General features: G+C 30.6%; 1 protein-coding gene and 1 pseudogene across 1 annotated transcript in view; one reads left to right on the top strand and one right to left on the bottom strand.

The window, feature by feature from the left end:
- Nucleotides 1-23,797, bottom strand: part of GluRIB (Glutamate receptor IB) — a 229,210-nt gene that overhangs the window by 33,270 nt on the left and 172,143 nt on the right. The window contains exons 7-9 of the mRNA XM_088275073.1: nucleotides 11,426-11,533; nucleotides 10,094-10,328; nucleotides 99-193 (exon numbers count right to left, since the gene is read on the bottom strand). Coding sequence (XP_088131199.1) covers nucleotides 99-193; nucleotides 10,094-10,328; nucleotides 11,426-11,533 — 438 coding nt within the window. The remainder of the gene's footprint in view (nucleotides 1-98; nucleotides 194-10,093; nucleotides 10,329-11,425; nucleotides 11,534-23,797) is intronic.
- Nucleotides 18,583-19,776, top strand: LOC148300234 (serine/threonine-protein kinase NLK pseudogene; annotated as a pseudogene).

Here is a 23,797-nt window from a genome sequence, read left to right on the forward strand (position 1 = left end):
ACCATTAAATACACTTTTAAGTTATTAAGATAGTAAGATAATTATATTTCAATATCTAAGATGTTTTTAATTATATAAATAAAAGGGTTAATTCTTACCTTTCTGACTAGTTCTCCTACCATTCCGTCCCATCCGCCCTTCACATCCGGGTTTTCTGTTCCGTAGCTTCCGTCTTTTACAATACGGATCTCATCTGCGGAGATAAATAAAAGAAAAATAAATTTAAAAAAAAAACAAATCTCAATGAAGACACAAGACGGTACAATAGTGGCGGCATGATGCCAGAAAACATTTGTGTTACATTTAAATGATATTATAATACAACTACTAAAATTGTTTTATGGAAAGCGTGAAAAGAAAATCTAAAAAAATACAATTTAATATTGTATTAAATACTTGTTCACAAATCTAGATTATCTCCAATTCAAGGAGTTTTTTATTTAGATTTTGACATCTCAACATAGATAAAGAAGAATATAGAAGTCTGGGCATAAAATTTTCTGGCGTTTCTCCTGTATGTGATTATAATCTAGGATTCAGACTTTACATGGAAAAGAAAAAGTTTCTGCTCAGTAAAAAGCTTCTTTCATCTCACCTCACATGTGTGTAAATTGATCACTTAAATCAGCTTATGACAGTTGTAAGCCCCGTATAGTATACTTATTAAAAAGTTTGTAAGATTACATTTCTAAGCAAATAGTTATAACCGTTTTTACAGGGTGTCCCATAATTTGAAGTATTCCTTTTAAGTGGTTTTAGGCTAGCATATGACTCACCAAAAAATGAAAATATGACCTCGGTAAAAGTGCCTTAGTTTTCCAGATATTTCCACTTTTATGAATTTTCCGAACATCTACGCCTTAGATCAGTTTTTTGAGTGCCACTTCTTCAAATTTTCATATTTTAAGATTCTAATTATTGTTTCACAATAACATATAAAAATAATGAAATTTAACATTATCATTTTTCACTTAACTAAAACAAAGCAATTCTTTACATCGGAATTCCTAATAAATGAAATAGTTATAAAATCAGCTCATTTTGATTTTCGGAAAATTCATAGAAATGGAAATATCTTGAAAACTAAGGTACTTTTACGAAGGTCATATTTTCATTTTATAGTGAGTTATGAGCTGGCCTAACACGCCTTAAATGAAATACCTTGGATTATATTCATACGTTGACATGACGAGTACCTCTAAAGTTGAATATCACTTGAGAGAATGTGTCTTTATATCTACAGTATGTCCCATATCCCTTTTAAGGGGTGTTAGGTCACCTCATGACTCACCAAAAAATGAAAAGATGACTCATGACTCACCAAAAGAAGAATTATTCCCATTACCTATTTTTTTTGTTTAATACCATCAATCCATTTTTTTTATTTTTAAGAGCTTGTTGAAGATAATAGAACTATTTATATGATTTTGTTGGAAAACCCGTGTTTAGGAGTTCACATGTCTAGAATTTTGAATTTATATTGGCTTACCTATGTATATTTTTCGATACCTCAATCACAATAAAAAAATTAAAAACATTTTTCGTATCCAACGGTTATAGCAATTTGATAAAAACATTCGCTTTTTACAATTTTACAAAATACTATTATGAATTGAGTATTGTGTTATTAAATGGAAGTGAATTTTTTTCCAAATTCGTGTTTATTAAAAACGCCCTGAAGCTAAAAGCATTGTTCAGTTGTCATGTCTCTAAAGTATTTTAAATTACACTGGGCAACAACTTTCAACTTTTATTTTGTAACTGGCTTAAAAATACCTGATCATTGTGCACTTTGCAAAGCCGAATTCAAAATTGAAAGCAAAAATAAATGCAGCACAGCGGATTTTTTAGTTAATGATATTAAAATATTTTTTAATATAGGTATTCTTTCATTGCTGCGGCAATTAAACATTTAAAAAAATAAAATAAAATAATTTGTGTTTGTAACATATTTAAGCATTGAAAACATAGTAAAATTGGTTATACTACATTCAATTGACATATGCCATGTGGTTACTTATCAGTTTTACACGAAAAATGCATTCAAAACCATTAAATAATAAGCAAATTCGGTATAAAGGTAAAAAGTAGTTCTAGTTCTAGTCGTTAACATTTTTTTATGTATATTTGGAACATATTTATTTGCCAAACGGAGAAATAATTAAACTGCAAAGATGAAAACTGTTTATTTTACTACCTCGGGTATTATATTGGTGACCAAGTGAAAATTATTTACAACAAAGGTGATGGCGTTCAAAAATTCATCTTAAATAAATTTAAAAGCAGTGTTTCTTCATTATGGTAATATAAAACTATCGATCCCAATAGCTCATGCTTTCAATATGAAAAAAACACCAACATATCTCTTCGGAAAAATTAAATAAAGTACAATGATTTTCAATATAATATTTGTGGCGAATTGAAAGCTATTGCAAAATTACTAGGTTTGCAATGAGGATTTCTAAGTATTGCTGTTTTTTTGTACTTATGGGATAGCAAAGCAACACATAAGCATTTTAAAAGGAAGCAATTGCTACAGGGGATAGAATATATATATATATATATATATATATATATATATATATATATATATATATATATATATATATATATATATACATATATATAAATGGGAAAGAGAATCTATATATATATATATATATAAAAATGAATGTTTGTTTGTTTGTTTGTACGTTATTTATGCATCCCTTTACCGCTTATCCGATCACGATGAAATTTTGTAAATATGTTGGATGCACATCCGGAAAGAAATCATTAAAACCATTCCACAATTCGATCTGAAAATATTTTAGGGTAAAAATAAATCCAGTACTGAGTCGAAGAATCCTTATAATCTACTAAGAATTATATGAATCTACTTAGAATCCAGTACTGAGTTGGTGACACAATTATAAAATTAAACAACCACTCCGATTCATGGCATCGCAACTAATTTCAGTTTTGGCAAAAACGTTACCGCAAAGTCGTTATCAAATCGAAAAAAGCCACCTAAACGTAAAAATATTGGATTTGCATTCGCATTGACAAAAAAACACAGGAACAATCGCTACAAATGTGTAGATTAAATTTGAAAAAGCCATGCTTCCCACACGGACATGGTATGTGGCCTGCTAAATAAAAAAACAATATATATATATATATATATATATATATATATATATATATATATATATATATATATATATATATATATATATATATATATATATATATATATATATATATATATATATATATATATATATATATATATATATATATATATATATATATATATATATATATATATATATATATATATATATATATATATATATATATATATATATATATATATATATATATATATATATATATATATATATATATATATATATATATATATATATATATATATATATATATATATATATATATATATATATATATATATAATGTCCCGTCTGTTTGTTTGTTTGTTTGTCTGTTTTTACTTAATATATCGCTATATTAAGCAAAGGAAATGTTTGAAACTTACAAAATATCTTCATTACATCCTCACAGAGGTCACTGTATTAAAAAAAATACACGACAATACGGGAAAAGTATTTTAACCACAAAAAAGCACGTGGAAGCTTAAAATTTCATATTTCATAAAATATTGTCTATTGTTTTAAACTGAATTTGATTTTGGAATTGGATTTTTCATAGTACATGGATTCCATCTTTGTAAAATGATGATCTACATTTGGATGGCTTGACTCTGGCCAATATCTGTACACGACGGATTCCTCAGTTCTTTGGACAATTTGCGCGTGGCAATGAGGATAGCCTGGAACGACTGGTTTTGATCGGTAGCCTGGAGGAGAAGAGAGGGAGAGGTAGATCGCCCACACGATACATCGATCAAGTTAAGGCAGCAGCAGGCACCTCGGTGGTTGGAGCGCTACGTGCAGCGCAGTCAAGGGATAACTGGAGAAGCGTCATTCCTTCCACAATGGTCACAACCCTCAGTAATGAGGAATAAGACGCAGTAGAAGAAGATGTACCACGAAACGATGAATTGTATAATATATCACAGTAAGGACACTAGCAAAGTAATTTAAGAGATCTGAAAATAAAAAGAGAAATATTGACTAACAAACTATCACGCCGTTTTGCACCGGTAAAGGCAGAGAGAATAGAACGTCATTCTGTTTTTGCAAATATTCTTTGCCTCTTTACCTCTTCATGCGTATCAGCGTATACATTAAAACATACCAGTACCTAGGTATATTAAAAACAGTTCATTCGTGCAAAATTATAAATCCTGCCACGGGTTAAGCGTCATGTGTGGGACGTAAGAGCAACACACTCATACTATATGTTACTCATGGCCGATAGCGTGCTTCTTGACAGATATTGACACTTGGCATTTTTTATGTTAACATGTCAGTACCTATGTATATTAAAAACAGTTCATTCGTGTAAAATTATAAATCCTGCCACGGGTTAAGCGTCATGTGTGGGACGTAAGAGGAACACACCCATACTATATGTTACTCACGGCCGACAGCGTGCTTCTTGACAGATATTGACGCTTGGCATTTTTTATGTTTAGGAATGCATGTGTTAAATGAATTATAAAAGAATTGTGTGTGTTTTTTTCTTTTTACCATATTGAGCCACAGCAACGCGTGGCCGGGTACAGCTAGTATTAAATAAAATCCACTTGTCGACCAAGAAGAAGTTTTATTACCACCACCACAGATAAGGTTTGGTCTAATAAACAATATCATGAAAGCATTGGATAAGAATGGCCCTGGATTTCGCTATATAGATAAATGTATATATATATATATATATATATATATATATATATATATATATATATATATATATATATATATATATATACATAAATATGTAAATATTCTCTTCCCTACATTATAGGATCTTAATTCTTTAATTGCTAAAGAGTTGGTAGTTCGTAAAATAGTTGGGCTATTGATTTCATCAGATTATTGAATGGTTATTTAACAAAGGTGGAAAATCCTCTGAACATTGTTCAACGCACAGAGTAAAAGCATAATCGAATGCTTGACGTGGCTTTACTGATGGAGGTATTTAGAAATAGAGTAATTATTGCATAACTCATAACCGAAATCGTTAACGCTATTCAAACTATGCCAAACGCGTTAATTCAACTGGGTGTCGTGAATGCCTTGAATGAGAGCCGAAATGAATTCAACAAATTCATGGTATATCCAATGTGTGTCAAATTTATTCGGATCAAATAAATCACTATGTTTAATGATGTACAGTTTTCATTACATTTGAACAAAACAAAATGTTTTGCAAAATGTTTCATCCACTATTTATAAACAACAAAAAAACATTGATATCATAAATAATTATGCATACTATTAATTTTTGTCTTCCTACCCATACAATAATGCGTACGGCACTGAAATTTATTGAAATATTTTTAAATTTATTGATTTGTAAATATTCAACCTGAATTTTCGAATAAAATTATTTGTCAATCATCTTAATTCATTCGCAATTATTGCTTATTTTTTAATTTATGAAAAAAATACAAAATATTAAGCAATCAGTAAAAATTCGGAATGAATCAGTTAAAATTTATTTTAAATAACTATTCTACAGAAATAATGGATTCAATCGGAATCAAGAGGGATAAATAGGTTGTGACGGACAAAGAGAAAAATAACCAGAGTTAAATTGTATGGGATTACCGATTGTTTTCGTTATGCAAGCTTTTGAGGGATCATATTAATAAACGGTACTTAAGGTATGTGCCATTCTGTATTTAGAGCGTTCTTAACGTTTGCATGATCAATGGTTTTATCCCAATTAATACTTGTATAAACCCTAAAATGATGGAAACAAAATTAACAAAGCAGTGTTGATAATCTAGAGTCATAGGAGGACCCAGATGGATACTATATTATTAAGACATATTAAGAGTTATCACAAGTGAATTCAAATGGAAGAATATAAGATAATATTCCACTTATGGAAAGCATCATCAACTCTTACCACTCTGTAGGCCAGACATTCTGGTCCGTATGATTCTAGTAGGCAGCTCCGTGGACCACAATTTCTGGCCCGGCGCAGATATAACTTTAATTATTTATTTCTCTAGTACCCAAGTATTCTACCAAAAAATATTTCAGATAAATACCGTTAATCTTAATTAACATGGTCATACAAATTGCCAGAAAGGGTGTTCCAAAATAAAGGAACCAAAATACTTCGTAGAAACACGTCGCATTTTTTTGATCAGAGTAGCTGATCACTTATGAGAAAAAATGGTCAGAGTGGAAAGGGTTAAAGTAGAATCTTATCTTATATTTTTATAGGTAAAAATAAATAGGCAATTTTTGAGGTAGGTAACCCTTTTAAAAACTCGAAGATATTATTCTTACGAAGCTTTTGGATTAAATTTATAAATTCTTCAACCTAACAATAATCGTCGTGTCGAATAATAAAACTTTCTTTGTACAATGGAAAAAAAACTTTTTTATCAGTAAAAATAACTTCTTGTCAAGACATCTCAAAAGGAGTTAATTTTAAATTCATATTTGCCTAAAAAAAGGGTCCAATACTTTGTTAAACATACTGATACGAATGTTATTAACATCGAAAAAGTATTGTATTGTAAGATTTATGAAAAAGTAAAAAATGTATTTTTTTTAAATACTTATGGTAGGTTTACTCGGATACGTACAAGAATGTGAAAAAGTCTATAAGTCAACAAAATTCTTAAAATTCCTTAATATATGTATATAATATAACCACACAAATTCCATACTGAAGCCGTTATTTTTCTAAACCTAACCTAGAAATAAAAGTAAAATGTTCAGGTTGGCCATTTAAGTCACTTTTGCTTGGCATCAAAATAAACATCAATGCAGTTAGTCATATTATACTTACAAGTTTAAAATCCTTTAGGATGTTTTCAGGGCAATATTAAGCTAACAAGATATCAAATAGTCAATGATCACGTTTTTGTAAAAAAAAAATGCACTTGGTCACTTTCTCCTGTATTACTACGGTATATACATTAAAATATAAAGGGATAAATTGTGATTTAATGCGTTTGGATTGGACATAGAAAACATTAATACCATATAGAAAATGAAGAAATCTTACATTATGGATGAATTAAAAGAGATTAAGGGCTGAAACTGACTTAACAAAGATTAACGGATAGCCGTTATTGATGACTAAAATTTGGACCAATCCCTTATCTGCTTAAAATCGATATCTGGGTGGTTTCCCTACAGCATATCTTAACGAGACAGTCCTTTTAAATGTAAGGATTCTTGGAATTGCAATCTCCCATGTATAAAAAAGTTTTCTAGACTCCGACGGTTGAAAATAATTGTTAAATACAAACAACTTTGGCAGCGATTCGATAATCCATAATCGAACTAGAGATGGGTTAAATTTCAAGTAAGCATCACGTTTATTGTGCAAATGTCATACTACAAGCGAGAAGAAAGACATAATTTATGAATAATTAGAAAAAAGTTAATCGTTCCAAATTCACGTGTTCGGTGTTTTTCTGAATTTTTTGCTAGAGCATGGTAATGAATAACCATATTGAATCGTAAAATAAAACATAATTCATACTAACAAACATAAAAATAATAATAAATTGATCAAGCAAAGATCAAAATTGTCTTAAACCGTTTTTTTCCAGTTAAAATATAAAATTATTGAAATATATATATAAAAACACCCATTTTAATAAATGATCGCACGTCTTTTTCGTATGATGTCAAAAAAAAAATGCTTGTCATGTAAAATCCTGTTCAACGTGACAATTATTTCTTCCGTGATTCGCTTTGAAGAATTATTGTAAAAATTATTGAATTACACGCTCTTGCGTCATCGTCCATTCTTCTCCATTTATATTTTCTTCGCCTTTTCTCCTATTCTCTTACACCCAATTCCCCACACGTGTCTCGAGGTATTAACACGAGTATATTTGTAGTCGTGCACCGTGCACATACCTTAGGGTGATACTCAGGACGTGTTTTGACTGAAAAGACCTTATATGCGACCTTCATCATTTTATCTTCAAATATTTTTAATATTTCTATTTTTAATTTCTCAGACTCAATGGATATTTTTTAAGTATTTTGACTGAAGGTGTTTCATTAAATTGAAAATAAGGTTACAAAAATCTAAAAATAAAAAATAATTTATTCGTTCTGCAAAAACAACCAAGAGTTTTTGTTATACGTATGTATGTTATAAAAAACTCGAATAAGAAATAAACATTTATTAATATAATAACAACGATGTTTTGAAATATTGCACAAAAATATTCTGGCTTAAAAAATATATCTTCTCTAGTTGAATTACCTAAATGAATAAAATAACAGTTTTTTTCTATTTTAATTTAACAATTTTAAAAAAAAAAATTCGCTCACTCCTTTCAAGAACATCAAAAATCAAAAATCGACAATTTTCAGTTGTCCATGTTTTCGGAATGCCCAGAAAATGTACTATATCCTAGCAAAAGAGGCATATTTTAAACTTAATATTTACCCGCTACCGGGCAGAAACTGTTGTTTTTATATTTTGAAGAAAAGATATTGTTTAATTTTTTTAATATAAAGTAATTATTTTTCAAAACCTTCAGGTTTAACCGAAAAAGATCTGTTGCACAGAAAAAGTTCAATAAGCGGCTTAATATTTATTTTTAATAAATTGTATTACATTTTTAAACTTTAAAAACGTTCTCCTGAAAAATCTTTTTTTTTAAATTATGACGTTCTTGAAAGGAGTGAGCGATTTAGAAAATCCATGGAAAATGGTTAACTATACAAATGCTAAAATTAAAACGAGAATGCAAGAATCATTTCAATTCAACTGCGAATTATATTAATTTCCTAGATTATAGAAATGTTAAGGCAGCAAAAGTAAAAGTTTTACTTGATGGAACTTGAAGAGGTTGTTTGGGTTTAGTTGTAAGTGGGTATGTCCTTACGAGCATTATTATGAAAAAATTACAGTTAAATTTTTCCTTGAAATTTGGAATTATTTAAATCAAATGCATATATGAAACGGGCCTCCTTTTTAAGAAAGGTTTATACATTTCCTCCGTTAAACCATATTTAAAGGTGGTAAATATATTGCAAATGGGTCGTGGTTCCAACCTATTTATACATTACTGTTATGAATACAGATGATTTTTTAATGAAAAAGTTGTTTTCATTTTCTAAAAATATTGTTTTAAAATGAAAACCGCAAGTAAAAACTCGTTTATAAATTTATTTCTAAGATATGCTGCATATATCTTTCTATTTCTAACGTACAGATAGCCATAGCGGTGATGAGAAGTGATTGGTTTTTTATTGAAATTGAATTTTAAATTGACAAAGTGTTACTTATTAGGATTTTTAAATACTTTGTAGGTTGATATAAATTTGTTTGTGATATATATATTGAAGTTTAAAACTTAAAATTTTTGATAAAACTGCATTTTAAACAATAAAATAAATTATTGTTTTATTTAACCAGTGATCGGGTTTCATCGTTGCCGACATTCACAGTCTAATGATGTAAGGAAGCAACCTGGTGACTGATATTTTTCGTTTTAAATCTAGGGAATTCTATGAACCTCATTATAACTAATTTGTACTGAAGATCATCCGCTGTCTTTTACGTATTGCTGATTTTGAAGAACATTTCTACATTAGATAGCTTTAGAATAACAATACACCTAAGATAACCCCTCAAAGCGGTAAAAACTACCCTACTGTAGTACTCCTTTCCTACAATAATTAACAGTTATCATTAAATTAGTAGTGTAATGGTAAGCGTGTTAAGCTACCATGTCTGAAGTCCCGGGTTCAATTCACAGGGGAACTGAAAATAAACATTAGTGATTTTACACTCTAATATTAATTTAATTCTACCCTGAACTGGTCCCTGAAGTGCAAGAGTGATCACCTTGCCTTCATGTAAGTAACATCGAGATAACACTGTGTCGATACTATGTCGTGCCCTATGCACCGCTGGGTCCGGATAAGGGTTAGATTATAGTGATCGTCAAATTAACGTTCATACTCACATGTGATTCCTAGCCTCTTGCTGATAAGATCGGCCAGATCCTTGCAATATCCTTCGAATCTGTCATTTCCTTCCAGGGTTTCTCCAGGCTCCGCGGTCTTCATCATGATGTAAGGCTCTTCGATAATGGTGGTGACGATATAAGTCCGGTTCTTCTCAATATCGATCCTCGGACGGAGTCGAATATACTTTGCAGCGATCGGCGTAAATCCATTTTCCTCAGACCACTCCGCCACCTGTACAGGAAAATAAACTTTTAAAGTGAATCGAGTACGAAGCTGAACTGAAGTGCTACAACTCCCCAAAGAGAAAACTTGCATTTACATCGAAGTCAGTGAACCTACTCAAATTTCAATACTTCAACTTTTCAATAAAGCGATATCATACTCAAAGATACCATGCTTTAACTCTATGAATTATAGATACAATATTTGTTTTTATTTTTCTTATTTTACAAGACGCTATTCTCACCTGAAGTGTTATTCGATTATTGGTGATTATAAAATAAAATAAATAATCATTTTTAATTATTTGTACAGCGCTAGGTACATTTATAAAACACTACCTCAAAGGGGCTCCACTGTGATTGCATTGGGGAAAATGAGATTGTGGAAATGATTTAAAAAATTAATACGTTTTTACTTTTTTCTAAAGATCAACCTACTCCAACTATGTGTTACAACTGGTAGAAGAACATTTCGCACAAGAAATTGACAGTCTGCAGAAATATAGGTAGTATATGATATCATTTTATTTGACAGAAATACAAAAATTTGATAGTTGATAGTTGATTTATAGTCAGTACGTTATACCGTTTCACCATGAATAGACTGAATGACCCTTATGCACGTCGTAGGTTCAGTGAATGGACCGAAAACAATATTTATTTATATTTATAGCTTGGTCTTCTTTTTCAACGCAAAATTTCGTTCACCGATGAGGCACATTTTTGGTTAAATGACTATGTCAATAAGCAGAGTTGCCGAGTTTGGAGTAAGGTAAACCCAGAAGCCTTTTGTCGAGATACCCTAACATCCATTAAAAGTCACTGTTTGGTGTGCTTTATGAGCGGCTTAAAAGAATGAACATTTGAAGAATCTTACGGGCAATGGAGAGCGCTACAGAAACAATGATTGCTGACTTCTTTGTACCTCAGTTGAATGGCATTAATGTGACAGAGCTGTGGTTTCAACAATATGGCGCAACATGCCGCACGACGGGTGCCACCATCAAATTATTGCGGTAAATTTAAATATGTTTACCTCTAAAAACACCCTTTATTATACATACAGTTTACAATTTTCATTACAAAAAATTAAAATAATCATCTTACCTTCACCATGGCGCTGTTGACAGTCATCTCCACGACGTGAAGAGTGTAGTTCTGTCTCCTTCCCTCATCGTTGAATCTGACGTCACCGGTAAGTCCCTCGATCTCCACCTTTGGAATAATTAAATAATTACTCTTTTTTTATTCCTTAAATGGGCTCAGATAATAATTAAATACAATAAAAAGTCTTCATTTTATTTTGTTATTATCTTATACGCGTATTAAATAATTATCTATGAATAAATGTGATATAAATTATTCTGGTTCAAACCCAAATGTACGGAAGTGAAGCGTGGAGTTGGCAATAAAAGAATAAAAGTAGACTGAATGCAGTTGAAATGCGATCTCTTAGACAAATGTCTAAGAGACGAATAATAGATGTTAGGATGGTGAAATAAGGAAGGAATGCCGAACTGAGATAAGCACTGTCGATAAAATTAAGAAAGGTTCGTTGAGATGGTTGGGACATATGGAACGGCTGAGTGAGAAAAGAACGGTGAAAAAAAATTGGTTTACTTAGTTGGAAAAAGGAGCAGAGGAAGACCGAGAAAAACTTGACGCTTTTAGGTATGTCAAATACTTGACAGCGGTCAGGTCTGGAGTCAAATTAAACGGCGGGTGTGAGTGAGGAGATGCATGAATGTGGAAGAGGCGAAGCATGTTTGCAAAGATATAGTAGTGTGACTTTATATTCTATCTGCCAACCCCTGCGGGGAAGCGGCGTGTTGGTTAGTAAGTTAGTTACAAAGTATCAAAGCTCTCAACTTTCATTGTGATAAAATTGTAACTAAATAATCAAAACGATGAGCGAAAGAGAAACATCAAAGCGGTGTCATGTTGCCAAATTATCAGAATTGATTATATCAAATAACAAAACGCTCGGCTGTCGCAATATGCATTTGTGAATATGTTTAGGAACAATCACAATTTAATAAATAAAAATAGCTACTGGATGTTTATCGCACACCACACGTTTGTATGACAATGTAGTAATCGACATCGTCAGACTGGATAACATTTTTTTAATCCTCTAAATTGAAGTTTTAATCATACAAAAAATGCAATTATCCATTTATGTATGCTTTTAGGTAGATACTTTTTAATATTTATATATTTCAATATTTATATAAAAATTCGAGTAAAAAAAGACTAAAATTTTAACGAGAAATGTCCCTAAGTACCTATGTACAATATGTAAAGCATATAAAACTTGACTTGTCTGGCGTGGTACTCGGTACCTAAACGAAATTGGTATTTTTCCGGCCATAAAATTTGAAAACGGAAAAAAACCCTGAAGTGAATAAAAAGAAGGAAACGAGATACTTTTCAAGGGCGAAACGGCAAGATCGAGGAAGTATACGATGAAAAGCTTTTACAGATTATGGGTAAACATTAAATGAAACTACACGCTCACCAGTTAATCCAGGAGTCATAGTGTAAATTAGTACATGCATATGCACATACCTATATACAAAACTTACATACGTACTCGTATATGCAGTGGCGCGCGCAGAGTTTTTAATCACGGTAGGCAGTAGGGTTGGGTAAGGATATATTGAAAGCTGTCCCGCCGCATGCCCAGATCTGATATAGAAGCATCTAGGCTTCCTGACTGCTCTTGCAAGGCAATTTTTTTAAACCAAATTGCGAAATTTATTGAAAATGTGAAAGAATATAAAATTGTATCCCAATATTACTGTGAATTTACATTAAAAGCTTTCAATATACCTGTCACTGCCAATCTAAATTAAATACAATTTGTAAATCCGTTACCAAATTTTCTAGAAGTACCCTGGTGCAGGTAGTGAAAGAGATTAGTATTTAGTTAATTTGTCAGCTAGATCCGACTACGACCCGACGCTGGCCGGTACACAGACGCCCTTTACCCGTCCAGCACAGCAGATAGACACGGAACAGTGCAAAGACAAAATGGTTGGGTAAGGATACGGCATAGTAGGCACTGATCGTGTTTCTATATGGCGCGTGGTTTATGCAAGCGATTATTTCATGTTACCGTTTTTTTTTCTTTAATTTTTTACGAAACAAATCTACACGTAAATCTTTTTATGTTTCTTAACTATATAAATTATATTTATATATATATATATATATATATATATATATATATATATATATATATATATAATATATATATATATATATATATATATATATATATATATATATATATATATATATATATATGTATATATATATATATATATATATATATATATATATATATATATATTTATATATATATATATATATATATATATATATATATATATATATATATATATATATATATATATATATATATATATATATATATATATATATATATATATATATTTATATATATAAATATATATATATATATATATATATATATATATATATATATATATATATATATATATATATATATATATATATATATATATATATATATATATATATATATATATATATATATATATATATATATATATATATATATACATATATATATATATATATATATATATATATATAAATATATATATATATATATTTATATATATATATATATATATATATATATATATATATATATATATATATATATATATATATATATATATATATATATATATATATATATATATATATATATATACATATATATATGTATATATATATATATATATATATATATATATATATATATATATATATATATATATATATATATATATATATATATATATATATATATATATATATATATTATATATATATATGTATATATATATATATATATATATATTTATATATATATATATATATATATATATATACATATGTATTTATATATACATATATTGTATATATATATTTATATTTATATTATATTTAAAAAAAATCGGATATAATATTAAAATAATTTAATTAGAATCTCACAAAATACTGCACATAAATGAAATGATCTCAAATATTTTACCAGCGAGACAATTCGAGTTCGATAGGTATTTATTGGTATGAGTATATCAGTCGGTCAATCAGTGGTAACATGCGTCAAAATACCCTTCCGCTTGAGTTAATAACTCTATGGCTTATGATAAATTAACTCCCCCAAAAGGTTCTGGGAGAACCAATAGTAGGTCATCAATTATAAATCAAATAGATAAAGTTTTCGTTGGACATTATACTTATCAGATTCATTGAACGCTACGTTTTATTTGTATTTTATCTAATAAAATAAAATATAAAAATATCTTAGTCAGAATAATTTTTCCAAAAGATAATTTTATATTATTTATTGACATCTCATCAAAGATGAAGAAGAATAGGGAAGTCTGGGCATTTACGGGGCTGACGACCGTCATAGACTGGTTGAAGTGATTACGTCACTTTACACACGTGAAACAGTCACCAATTCTACCCTTATTGACAACCACACTACTCAAATTCTTAGAAGCTCTATATAAATTTATAAACCAATTTTGAAACATTATCTTGAATCACTAGAACTTCACTAGAGAGTGAGATGAAAAGAAGCTTTTTATTGAGCAGAAACTCTTTTATTATTTTGTAAACAATTATTTGGACACATTCAAAATATTGTAGACAATTTTATGTCAAGAAAGAACAATTCAATGTTCTATGTTTCGATAACGAACAATGTACAATATTTTATGACAACTGAAAAATAAAGTAAAACACATCAACTGTTTTTTTTTTAATAAAATGCTTTACTGAAGCATAGTTGTAAAATGCAAATGCTATGAAAAAAAGTCTATGAGATATACAGATGCACTTTTCCCCTGTGCATTGTTTTTCCGGGATGGACTGGTATTTCATCTTCAGAATTTTAATATATTTCTGCTAAGAATATGAACATTTAACAGAGAAGCATTCAGAATGATACAAATATAATTTTTTTACGTGATTTACGAGTATGTATGACAAAACGGGAAAAATAACCATATCATTAAAGTTTTTGTAGAAATTGCACGCTATAGGTTTAAAAACGCTAACCAATTGATAGAATAGGAGAAAGTTAGTCAATTACTAACTTAAATCAGTTAATGTAGGTAATGTATCTAGTTAAATCTATATACATATCTGTTAATGCTATCATGTTGGCCAAAATATTTATAAACGAGTTTATTTCATGATCAAAATTACAAATTTATTAGAATCGTAGAAAAACGTTTTTGGGAAACTTCTAATTAGCAAACACTAGAAAGTTCTCACTCCCTGTCTGACTTCTTTAATTTATTTATATATTTTTTTATTTGTAATATTATTATATATAATGTTTTTAAACTTTCCACATTGAAAATACTATCAATTAATGAATGTTACTAAAAAAATTGTTTGTTCAGTAATGGTTTTCGTTTCATTTATATACGACATAAGTATTCTACTAAAAAGTGACTTTATATTGTAAAACCAATGTCATGCATTAAAATTTTTAGTTCGTCAACAATTTTCTGGTTCATTTTTAACTGGGCAATCAATCATCTACACGGAAGGTCATAGTTTTGAAAATATATGAGAGGGTTTTTGTCAGATACTAAAAGGCATACCACAGTCATAAACTTGAACAAGGTTGCCAAAAAACGAATTGAATATACAAACTTATTTTATGATTGTTGAAAATTAAAATACAATTTACGTTTCTACTGCTTTCGAAAAGTGGTAATACTGTCACGAAAATAAATAAAACCAGTTCATTAATGAATATAAGTTTTTTTTTTCTTTTACTTATAACCCTTACTCGCGTCCAATGATGCATGGGTTACCGTTTCGTTTTGACAAAGTTTTATTTTAATCGTTACTTACATAGCAAGGTAATCGATTCTGTGCTTCAGGCACCAGTCCAGGGTTATTGAAATATAATAATGAAGGGTTTTATTTATAAGAGTAAAAATTTACTCTGGTAATTAATTTGACCCTCCTCGAAATCCAAACTGGGGACCAAACTCTAGGGAGGTGAACATATTTTTTTCGATGAAGTACCCTAAGGAATCTACACTGCGAGACTTGCAGAAGGTTTTTAATTTTTGGTAAGCATTATTCTCTTTTTTTGTAGTGTTATTTTAAAGACCTGTTATTAAAAAATATTTTTAAAAATATTGTATCGTGAATAGTAAAAATAATATATTTTGGAAGGATTATAATTAATGTTGTTTAATTTATTAATGTATAACTTTTGTGTTATAACTAATGTATAAGTAATGTTTAACTAATGTATCATGAATGTATTACTAATGATTATAGTTAATGTATAACTTATGTGTTATATTTAAATTTCTGCATTTTTTCCAACCCTGCTCACTCTAATGTCATTTTCGAAGTGACCATACGATCGCCAAATATTTTTTGTTATATTTTCCTTGGTTGCTGCGGATCCCAATATTCTAGGGTTGTGTCAACGTCTCGGGAAAATGATACTCCACCCCCTTGTCAAAAACACACCCACCACATCTAACTGGACACGATCCTAAGTAAATATGCCTTACATGCCACAACGACGCGAGCGGGATTTTGTGGAAGATTTGAATATGCAAAAATATTTTAATCCGTTATCCTCGAAAAATGTTTGTGTGTAGAAATCTGGTTCAACGAAATGTATTTAAGTGTATCGAAATGTACGTTAGTCGAAAAATATATATTTTTTTTAATTAAAATTTTCACTTAGTGAATACCACTTTTTCTTAAAATGTGACAAGTGTTTTGACGAATTCTGCATCATTTTCAAACACCGTATGTGAAGCTAATTCTAAATTTTAGAGTTGGGTCCTTGGGACGTTGAAGGTTGAGGAGGGGGTAAGAGATGTTTCTTATTTTTATTTATTTATTTAATCAATTTCGAAAAATAATGTAAAACCTCAAGGGGTGAAAACAGGCTTTTCGACCACTTAAAAAAAGATTTTAAAAGTTTATCTATAAAACATGGAAGAAAATATTATTTAAATTCAAAGCAAATGAGAGAAGCATGTATTTTATAATATCCAACGATTCATATTTACGACGTAACTCGTCCCTATAAAAGATAAACGATGATTTTGTTGGAAATCTTATCTAAACTAAAATTTTCAATGTTCGCTTGTTTAAATTCTTAGATCTCCTGCAGCCACCGACTGCTTTGAAATTTCGACACAACGTTGCATTCGAGTACGCGTGTTTTTACACAAGCAACAGATATTTTTGCCTGTGACATGATAATCTGTGTTTGTATATATTTGTATTATGTATAAATATTGATTGATCCTCCAGTAAAAATACAATTGCTTAGTGATTTATTTTTAAATAAATTATTCCAATATGGTTTCGTATTTCGCTTATAAATGGAATCTCACGATTAAAACAATAAGAATAAAATATTTAAAAAGGCGCTCCTTGAAAGTTAAATAAAAGATATTTAATTTCATATTCGTCCAAAGATTTTGTTGATAATCTCACGCCATTGTTAAGACATTGTAAAGTTATGCGCGAAGCTGCTGAAAGAAAACGACACCTATCCAGCATGTAACCAGAAACGTTGCCTGCTTCGCACAATGTGCAGTGCGGTATCGGAAACATAAACAATAATATAAAACTTAGCGAGTTTCTGTACTACCTTATCTCATTCCTCCATAGGAAGCACAACGTGCACTACCATCATTTGCTCCGTCGTGGGTACGAACATTGTCAATTATAAATAATTATCCGTACAACATCTAGTGCAAAGTGATTCGAGCAGACGGTGATAAAAAAAATCTGCCTAAATATAAGTTTGGCAGTACGAAACAGTGTGCGTTTTTCATGTAAATAAGAGTTTCCTCGTGTGTTAGTGTTTCATGCAAATTAGTGTTTGGTCGTGTATCCAGCAGCAGATCATGTGTAGTAATGAACAAGGGCCCGAGAGCTGCGATATGGAGACAGTCCTAGTGAGTGGCGAGAGTCGTGACGTTTCTACGACTTCGTTGTGCGGCGAGGACGGTGGTGATCCAGGTGCTATCCTGATGGGAGCAGCTGCGGGTTCCAACTACCAGCCATCTCACCAGCAGCACGACTTTGAACCTGACCAGTTTATTGGCTGCGGGAGCTACGGAGTAGTATTTGCTGTGACAGACCCTCGAAACGGCAAAAGAATAGCACTTAAGAAGATAACCGATGTCTTTAGATCGTTAGATTTATCCAAACGGGTGTACCGTGAACTTAGGATGCTGTGTTCCTTCAAACATGAAAACGTTCTATCAGCTTTGGACATTCTGCAACCGCCCCACATCGACTTATTCAAAGAAATATATGTGGCAACAGAGTTACAGCATTGCGACCTCTACAGACTCATCCATAACATTTCCGCTCACAACCTGTCAACCGTGGACATAAAGGTCCTTTTATACCAACTACTGAGAGGTTTGAAGTACTTACATTCAGCCCAGATCTTGCATCGAGACATCAAACCCAGCAACTTGCTTGTCAACAGCAACTACCTACTCAAGATCTGTGACTTTGGACTGTCCAGGGTTGAGGAATCAGACCGCACTAAAAAGATGACCCAAGAGATGGTCACGCTATTCTACAGGGCTCCTGAAATAATAATGTCTGACCACTATACTGCGGCAGTAGACGTCTGGTCTGTTGGGTGTACCTTTGCAGAGATAATAAGTCGGAAAGTACTCTTCCTAGCCCATAATCCGTTTTATCTGTTGAAGAAGATAATCACCCTTCTTGGCACTCCCTCGCTGGAAGACATGCAACACGTGAGAGAGATTGCACGGGAATACTTACTATCTTGCGAGCCACGTCCGCAGATGCTACATATTTTAAAATCGCTTTCTTCAACGCAGGCTACGGACGAGGCGATGGATTTGCTCCGCCGGATGTTAACTTTTAACCCGGACAAGAGAATAAACGTTGTGGAAGCTCTTGCCCACCCGTACCTGAACCAAGGTCGGATGCACTACCACTCTTCTATGTGCAGCTGCTGCTACTACTCGGAGAACGATGGAGGAGATGCCGGGGCTGCAGGCACGGACTCGGCTGTGGGCGCATCGGCCGGCCCGTCCACCGCGCACCATCATGCATTGGAATTGGAGCCCATTATGCCCGTACCCTTTGACGATACTTGTGTGGAGAAACTCACCTCGGTTCAACAGGTCAAGAAAGAAATACACGAGTTCATCACAGCGCAGCTGCAGAGCGGCAGAGTATCGTTACATATCAATCCACGGTCGAGAGTATTCACTGCGCGTGTAAAATCAACCCTACAAGCCACCTCACCACTATTACATTCCTTCGAGGGTCCATGGTCGAATATTTCTGAGAGTTCCCTCTCTTCCTCCACCGGTGATACTTTCCAAGCCCTAGAATAGCACCTAGATGTACATATTCTCCTTCTGAACGATCTCTACTAATCGACTGACGTAACCTACAAACTCCAAGCCATCAGTAAAGGTATTTTAAAATAAATAATTTGTAAAGTACCACTTCTTACCTAATCACAATTAAAGTTTGACCAGAAGGAGGGGGGATCTTCAAATACCTCAATTCAATAGGATCTTTTTTAATTTTTTCGTTTAGCCACCATATTCTTATATCAACTCTATTCAGAAAAATTGGCTGTTTTAAAAACCCCATGAATTGATATACATACATATACATAAAATCTATATACATAAAATAGTTGTCGATTCATTAAAGTTATGCAACGTTCACTTTTTGCGGTGTAAGTTGCTAAATATTGTAATAAAAATATTTTAGAAACTTTTAAACCTGTTAAAAATCCCGAGTAAACGCTTAAATGCTCATTTTTAGTTAAAAGTATCGGTTGGTAACTATTCATGAATAAAATCGAATGTATTTTGCATTACGAAAATCAAGCCGATGGCATAATCATTTAAGTTTTTTACTATAAACTCAAGATTATCGCTACTCCGTGAAAGCGTATTAATTTAATCGATGTAATTATCTACTTTAAAAGTACCTCAGTTGGTTGATTAAATACACAGGTCGGTCATATATTTTGACAAAGCGTTGAAATTTCAATTTTATAACTACATAAAATGTATGCATTGGACAATACTTGGCTAAGGTTTACATAAATATAGGACAGCTTCAAAATTAAGGGACCAACCGTCTTATTCAGACTCATGCATAACTAGAAAAGTCCACCCAAATTTGTTTATCAAAACAGGTACAATGAATACTCGGTTGTTAATGACAAAGCGAAATCCCACCCTTCTTTTGAACTTTAGAAGTCGTCAAACTATCAAGGCTTGCATCTAGCGAAATCGTGTCAAATAGGTTGTGTTGCACAGTAGAGTGCTGAATAAAGATTTTGTATTTAGAATTAAATAATATATATTTACTCAATTGTTTATCATTAAATCTTAAGAGAATAAAAAAATTAAAAACGTCAAAATTATTTCATTTTTCCATGGTTGAGTGCATTGAGGTCGAGAAGTTTTTTTAACAGGTATCTTGTATTTGAGCTTGTTGCAGTTTATTTTGGTGAAAAAGTTACAAACACCAAAAAAGAAAGTGTATTTAAAGATTATGAGACCCCTAATTCAAATCATGTTTTTAAAAAACATTTGAATTTCCCTCAACATTCAGCTCATTTCCTCAACGTTTAAAAAAATTGGCAGTGAAAGAATGTTTCTGCCAATATCAAGTATTATTTTTATTTGCAAAGAAAATAGTAATAGAAATAAATATTAACAAAAATTCATAGATTAAATGCGTTTAGCTTTATCATTTAAGAAAAATGTACTTCATCAGACATAAACATTGAGATAGGTATTGAAAATTGTTGCTCTCCATTCAAGACCTAGATTCTTGGGATGCTAAAATTATTAAAGCTTCAATAACAAATCACAAATTATGAAACGACTTTATTGCATCATTTTATTCTAAAGATAGTGCGTAAGTAATACTTTCGGACATAAGTTGTAATTATGATTGATGTGGAATATGGAAAGGTGCTGCCATCATTTAATGATTTATTTTTATTTCTTTAAACATTTTAATGTTTAATATTCTCATTGTATGTTATAATAATATGTACGCTTTATGCACCTTAGACGATAAAACATTAAACTTTAAGGTTTAGAATAAAATAATAATTAGTTTTTCTGGCTCCATTCTGACGATGCCTCTTTATTTTAAAAATGGTTTTAATATTGACGCAACGTATAAATCTATAAAATAAATATTCTACATATGGATATATTTTTGTAATAGACGACTACGAGATCTCTGAACAATTTATTCAAATTTCCTCACAATTTTATAGAAATTTGAATAGCAGATCCAACATTTCCTTGTTAACTTGTTTGAAATCACGCAAAATTGATTTATAATTCAAATTTAATTCAATCGAGTCCGGATCGACAGAGCACACGGCGGTGGCCATTCAACCGGTAGCATACAATTACCATAATTTAGTAAAAATATGTGTCGCACTGTTGTGTTTGAACTGTTTTGAAGAACCACCCTTGGGTCCAAAAAATGGAAATATTCATGTGGTTTTAATTCCGAAATTCAGTTTGGATTTGCTAACCACCTTTTTAAATAGTTACATATAGTAAAACCTCGATATAACTAACTAATTGGGGAGAGGGGATGTCCGTTTAAGCCGAAAGTCCATTAAATATTTTTTTTACAATAAATAATTTTATTTCAAAATTTGAACACTGCATTTAGATATAAATAAACAGTACCAAACACAATAAAAATAATCATTGTCTTTGGACACTCGTCGTGAAGTGAAGTTGCTTTTTGTTGCTCGTGGTAATCTTGCTTTGAAAAATGAATCAAGTTTTATTTGCACTTTTGACGTTGGCTGTATTATTTTTATTATTATAATGAACTCTAGAATTCTGAAAATGCGTAAAATATAGTAAAACTTCGTTATCTGACGGAAAGTCAATACATGTTATTACGAGTAGATCGTCGAGATGTGACCTTACCACTGATAACTTCATTCATGGCAGTGTTGTTGTTACTTCGGCTAGGTGCTATGTACGAGAAGGATGCTATTATATCACAAATTCTAGTGTTAAACGTGTGACGTGATTATTATGGCCGCTAAAAAATATTTATATACGGGGACACTAGAATTTAAGCATGTACAGGAGGTTTTTTTTAAAAGATTTATTCGAATTATTTTCCGTTATATCTGAAGTCCGTTATGTCGAGGTCTTATTGTATTTAAAATTCTTTAAATTTAAAATCAATAAAATGAGAAAATGTTAAAAAAGGGAACAGGTTTAGGAATGCAAAAATATATTGAAATACTTATGATACATTTTGAGTCATTTCAGCAATTGCACTAGAGAAAAAATATTTCTTGTTTTTATTCACACACTTGTTATCGTGTGTGTTTATTTGTAAGTGATTTGGGTACATAAAATAGGTGTATTCAGATTTCTATAAGCGTCCCTCAAAAATTTACTTCAAAACCGTGCTTGAAAGATTTTTATTCTTTTCACAAAATTTTGGGAATGTCCAAATCCGTTTTAAAAAAAACCCTGATGAGTTAACAAGGAATTGGATACACCCAAAATGTTGAGAATAAATTGTAAAATTTTAAACTGCACAAAAATTGTAAATAAAATAATTTGGTTAGAATCATGCATACATTTAAATAAAAGGTTCTCTGCCAAATAACAGCTTCCTCAAATCAACCATAGTTGCTGCCACGAATTTAAACTCGAAGTGACATAAGGAAATTGGTGTATGGTGAATGTAACACGAGTATAAAATGATCACTTAACCAGTCTTTGACGAGACATAAGCCCTGTACATTCTCAGACTTCCATACTGTTCTTCATCTTTGATGAGATATCAAAATGTTAAAACAACGAAAATGTTGATTTATGAATTATTATTTGTATATATATATATATATATATATATATATATATATATATATATATATATATATATATGTATATATGTATATATATATATGTATATATATATATATATATATATATATATATATATATATATATATATATATATATATATATATATATATATATATATGAAATGATTATTTCGAAACCGTTTGTCATGAATAAGTGTTTATAAAAGTGGTATTACACAAAGTAAACGATAAATGATAAGGAGAGTGTTATAGAGTGAGTATTGGAGAGTGATATTGCCATACCAGAATGTTAACAATGCTTTGAATATACAAAAAAATAGCATATACCTTAATTGAATTATCTATAGTAAAAAAAAAATACTTGTCTATAATTGCCAATCAGAACAAAAAATAAACCACGTGATATTTCAACGTTAGGATTGCTAATTGACAAATATTAGATTTTTAGAAAGTAGACAGTTTTTAAGGTAAAATTAAAGTCTTATGTATATGTATGATAA

This window comes from Brachycentrus maculatus, unplaced genomic scaffold, assembly GCF_059751285.1.
Source record: "Brachycentrus maculatus isolate JH-2025_06_01 unplaced genomic scaffold, ASM5975128v1 h1tg000781l, whole genome shotgun sequence".
In the NCBI taxonomy this organism is placed as follows: Eukaryota; Metazoa; Arthropoda; class Insecta; order Trichoptera; family Brachycentridae; genus Brachycentrus; species Brachycentrus maculatus.